The 5,663-nt window shown below is 34.0% G+C and overlaps 1 protein-coding gene across 1 annotated transcript in view; it reads left to right on the forward strand.

The window, feature by feature from the left end:
• c25h12orf75 (chromosome 25 C12orf75 homolog) overlaps positions 1–5,001 on the forward strand; it is an 11,673-nt gene extending 6,672 nt beyond the window's left edge. Inside the window, exons 2-5 of the mRNA XM_016475892.1 lie at positions 314–338; positions 1,643–1,678; positions 1,795–1,874; positions 4,462–5,001. Of these exons, the coding sequence (XP_016331378.1) occupies positions 314–338; positions 1,643–1,678; positions 1,795–1,874; positions 4,462–4,466 (146 nt within the window). The 3' untranslated portion in view covers positions 4,467–5,001. The remainder of the gene's footprint in view (positions 1–313; positions 339–1,642; positions 1,679–1,794; positions 1,875–4,461) is intronic.
• The last annotated feature ends 662 nt before the right edge of the window (positions 5,002–5,663 follow it).

Consider the following 5,663-nt stretch of genomic DNA (forward strand, 5'->3'; position numbering starts at 1 on the left):
GCCCGGGATATATATATATATATATATATATATATATATATGTGTGTGTTTGTGTGTGTATGTGTGTGTGTATTAATATATAATTTTATATAAAAATTATATTAAAAAATGATATTAATTTTATGTAATAAATGGCTGATAATCAATGTAGCACTATGAAAAAAAACATTGAAAACATTTTTTCCATTTTACTCATAAAAACATATTACCAAGTAAAATGGGTTGCGAACTAATAGTATTAAATGTTGATTTTACACATAAATCCTTTAAATTAATAATAAAAAAATAATAATTTTCTTTTCTGTTTTTACAGGTCCAGCAGAAGCTGCCAAGGATGTGTGAGTAATTGAATTTACGCCATATCCAAACATACCATATTCATGAATGTGAGCCACAGAATGAATGTAATGACTGTTAACGTCCCCCACTTACCCGAGAGAAATTAATAACAGCATACAGTGCCAAATTCATTAGCACAACTGGTACATAACTGCTCAATACAGTATATATGCACCAAAATACACACAGACTGAATCCTGGGGGGGAATCAATCGGCCTGTTCCAGCTAAGCGTTCAGCGGCTTTTGTGGCGCACATTGGGCCCCTGAGGGTCCAAACACATGCTAACCAATCAGCAATCATTATCCATCCCCCCCAAAGCCTGACACCTCATAGTTTACTGTTAAAGACACCAGATGGCATCCGTCCCATCGGTGGAAAAACGCCCGAGTGTGTTTAGACAGCAGATTTCTGTTATGACATCAGCATGTGACTTCTGTTTGACATGGTTTTAACATTTAACGTCTATAAAAAGATACAGAGGAGTTGAATAAATGCTCGCCGTGTGAAATATTGAACAATTTTCCACTCTCGAATCAAGTCGTGATAAACAATTAGCTTAAGAGCACATTCCGGAGGTTAAAATCCCATTGCAAATCTCCACTGCAAAATTGGAAATGGCATAATGCAGCTTGATCACTTGTACTGTTGTTTTCATTGTTCAGCCAACAAAACACTGGAAATTTGAAAGAAAGATGTGTTTTCAGTGGACAAAAACACTGAATATGAAAACGAAATATATTTATGTTTTTAATATATAAAATAATTATATAATAATAATAATTATATAATTTATTATAAAAAGTAAAATGGATTTTTATATTTTACAGAAGGAAACAATTATATTAAAATATATATTTTAATTGTAATAGATAATAATAAGTATATACATTTTTATATGAATAAAAAATTATAAAATAACTACAATTATAAAATAAAAATTTTAGCTTGAGAGTGAATTCCCGGTTAAAATCCATTGGTAACAAAACATTAGTAATTTTAAGGAAATGTGCTTTCAGTGGACAAAAGCATTAAATATGAACTAAAACAGGCTGTACTTCCATCCCATGAAATAAAATACAGACTAGGGTCCATCAACACATGTAGCAGGCTCTTTCTGAGATGAAAACTGCTTCTGAATGTGGTATGAAGTGTTTTGATGTCATAGACATAACTGATTTTTTTGAGCAGAGAGGACACTGACAAAGTACAGTACAAAAAAGTAGACAAGAGAGAGCATGAATTGATGTGTGACAGATGTGTCAGCCACAGAGATGGTCTTCATTTTTATTCTCTTGATGCAGGACAGAAGAACCTTCACCGGATGATGAGAAACGAAGGTTAGACGGTCTACTGCAATCATGACAATACATGCAAGACCTCTGCTAGTATGAAAACATCATTATGACACTGAATCGGGACAATAATAATGAATGTGTAACTGTGTGTTCTGCAGGAACTATGGAGGAGTGTATGTGGGCCTTCCTGCTGATCTGAACACAGTAGCTGCCAGCCAATCAAAATCCACACGTAAAGGTGAGGAGCACACTCAAAGAAAAACAGTCATAAAGATCAAATAACAGTCATAAGTTTCATATAAAAAAGCAAAGTATATTTGTCGACTTCCTGACTAAGTGACCGGACCAAACTCATGCTTCTGCTGTAATTATGACAAAGCTGCGTGTTTTCCAGCTGTTTTATATTCACACAAATGAGAACAAATCAATAGATTGAAATTAACCACAATTCATTTTGTGATTCCAGAAGTTTGTTCGTTCTTCAATTAATACATATTTTTATATACACATTTAAAAAAAAATTATTAAAAAAGAAATATGATTTTCAGTTTACAAGTTGTACATTCTTATATGTAACTTCATTTGTGTTCTATAATATATATTATATACATATCATGCATATCTTACATATTATATACATATATATATATATACATATCAGTTAAATATAACTTACAAAGTGTGTGTTTTTTTATAAATATATATAATTTAGTATAATATATGTGTGTATAAAATTCAATAAAATAATATATAGAAAATATATTAATATATAACACTTTAATATAACTTAAGTGTGTTCTTCAACAAAAAAATTATTACAAATATATATATATATATATATATATATATATATAATTTCATGTTATTATATATGTTGTACATTCTAATTATACATATTTTTGAAACATTTTAGGTTAATTGAATATAACTTAATTTCAATAATTTCATACTAATAATACATAATTCCCTCATTAATTGACTAGTTGATTGTTGGATTAGCCAACTACACAACCATCGTGACCCATCTCTAAAAAAAATAGAGTACCACATGAAAACAGTCCATGCTCTATATTTCCAGACTTCTGAAGCCTTTGTTTGATGACGAGAGAGCAATTCAAATAATAATTTAACTGAACAGACATTTGTTTCTCTATAATGTGTCTGGCATTGTGCAGCCGTATACAATAACAGACAACGGGATATAAAATACTAATGTATGTAAATGACCTTTAAGGTTATAATGCATGTTTTTTTTTTAAAAAGCATGATGAAAGACCTCATGACAACACGGTCGTGATGAAAGGCTATAACGGCTGGACTGATTACCCATAATAACCCTGTGTATGAGGAAGCAGTGTACGAGAGGAACAGACTGCGGTATTACATTTAGATTACACAGCACAACATTACCACACGGCTCCAGAGAGACTATGAACTGGATCAAATCACACGTCTTAATACATAACTGCTAAAACCCAAGTTTAATCTGTATCCGGAGAACAGACTCTCGACGTGTCTGTAAACTCAAATTAGAGCGATTCAGTGTTATTATCTTAACGACAGCATATGTGGCAGACTAACATGCAACCCATCCCTCAGTATGCAAATAATAACATGTGCACGTTGCTTATGTCTTCAAATGCAGTGCATACTTGTGCACAATTTTGGGCATAGTTTGGATGTAATGATAAACACTATAAGGAGTAGTTCACCCAAACATGCTGAAAATTGTTGAAAATGTGCTCACCCTCAGGCCGTTGAGCATGTAGATGAGTTTGTTTCTTCATCAGAGCAGATTTGGAGAAATGTAGCATTACATCACTTGCTCACCAATGGATCCTCTGCAGTGAATGGGTGCCGTCAGAATGAGAGTCCAAACAGCTGATAAAAACATCACAATAATCCACAAGTAATCCACACAGTTAAAACGTCTTGATGGGTTTGTTTCTCACAAACATGCAGCTTTTCGCTTCACAAGATGGTAACCGTTGGACTGGAGTGGTGTGGATTACTTGTGGATTATTGTGATGTTTTTATCAGCTGTTTGGACTCTCATTCTGACGGCACCCATTCACTGCAGAGCATCCATTGGGGAGCAACTGATGTAATGCTACATTTCTCCAAATCTAACTATTGAGTGAACTATTCCTTTAAATCTATTAGTCTGCGACACTGAGCTCATGCAATTCAGCAAGTGCTGTCTAGTCATTATCTTAGAAATAGATTTTCATTTTTAATCCATTTTTGTGTAACATTATTTAAAGGGATCATATATTAAAATTGTGTCATTTACTCACCCACACATCAAAGAATGAAAGCATTACAAGTTTGGAAGAACATTGGGATGAGTAAATGATGAAAGAATTTCCATTTTTCAGATGAACTATCCCTTTAACACCGAGTGCTCCGATCACTTCCAGATCATTTAACATATCTGTAACTGAATCCATTCTTTTCTGTAGCAGTCAACAGATGCTATAGATGTTGTCTGTAGATATTAAGATAAAATAACCCAGAATATTCCTGAACGTCAGTTTGTTTCCAGTGCTTTTGTGAACAGCAGGTGCCTGTCATGCTGATTCTCTGATCAGAGCTTGACAAGAGTCCTGACCGCTAAAAGTGTGTGTGTGTGTGTGTGTGTGTATTCATGACCCGTCACCTTCTCTTTAATAACTTGGTTAAAGCTTTCCAGAGAAGACAGATTGGACACTTTAATGCATGAGTTTTCCAATTAGTGGCATCTGTTGAAGCTCAAACAAAATTTAATTGTCAGATCACTCATCTTGTGATGTAAACTAACAGCTCGTTTTTTCCTTCTTCGTCAGACTGAAAGCAGATCACATGAAACGACAACGCTAAAGCCTCTTTAGAACCCAAGCTCTGCAGTGGCTGATTTACAACGGATATTATGGCGATATTTGAGGATCAAGCTGTTTTTGGAACTGAATCCAGAACCGGTCTGCACTTCGGAATGACATCACCGTGACATCATACCGGCTGGCGTACAGAAGGGTTCTGTTTGGAACACTGAGCATTATTGTGACTATGAATGTGGACTCTGTTGCCATGGTGACCGGCGACCCCCCTGACCTCTCCCTCTGCCAGGAGGACATCCTGGTATTTCGGAGACACCATGGCAGGGCATTTCCTGACCCGATCAACTGTACGTCTCTGCAATAACAGACTTTACTGAGTCTATTCTTTCAGTTTTTCTTAGACTAATTCGTTAGAAGGAAAAAAGGATCTGAAAAAGATGATGTAAATATTTTACACACAGTATGTAAGCACGAAAGATGTTTAGCACTAACATGACTAGAGCTGTTGACATGACTACTAATTAATATACAGACTGTAGTTTTCTTATCCACTTTGATAGTCACCTCGCTATTAAAGTTAACGCATATATTAATAGCATTTACTAATCGAAGAGTTCTATTTATTCTACAGTTTTCAGGTTATTGACCTGTGATTGTACCATTTTTAGTGACTAATGTGAATTCTGTACATGACATTAAAACATTTTAAGAAATGGAAGCTGTGTCTGCATCTGGAAAAATTGTCTATCTGCATCTACATTTTGAAAAATAAAGGTGTCAGAATGAACCCAAAAGGAGTTTTTCACAGAGATGCCATAGAAGAACCTTTCTCATGCATGTTAAAGGTTCTTTATGGGGGGGAAAAACTGCCAACAAATAACCTTTATTTTTAAACGTTTAAATGCTTCTTTACACTTTTCCATTCAAAGGTTTGGGTTCGGTAAGTTTATTTTTTAATATTATTATTATTATTATTTTTTATATATTTATTTTTTAAGATAAATGCTGTTCTTTTGAACTTTCTTTTTATAAAGGAATCCTGAAAACCATTAATATATCATGGTTTCCACAAAAATATTAAGCAGCACAACGGTTTTTAACATTGATAATAATAAGAAATGTTTCTTGAGCACTAAATCAGCATGAATTCTGAAGGATCACGTGTCACTGAAGACTGGCGTAATGATGCTGAAAATTCAGCTTTGCATCAC

The sequence above is a fragment of the Sinocyclocheilus anshuiensis genome, unplaced genomic scaffold, assembly GCF_001515605.1.
Source record: "Sinocyclocheilus anshuiensis isolate Anshui unplaced genomic scaffold, SAMN03320099.WGS_v1.1 scaffold376, whole genome shotgun sequence".
In the NCBI taxonomy this organism is placed as follows: domain Eukaryota; kingdom Metazoa; phylum Chordata; class Actinopteri; order Cypriniformes; family Cyprinidae; genus Sinocyclocheilus; species Sinocyclocheilus anshuiensis.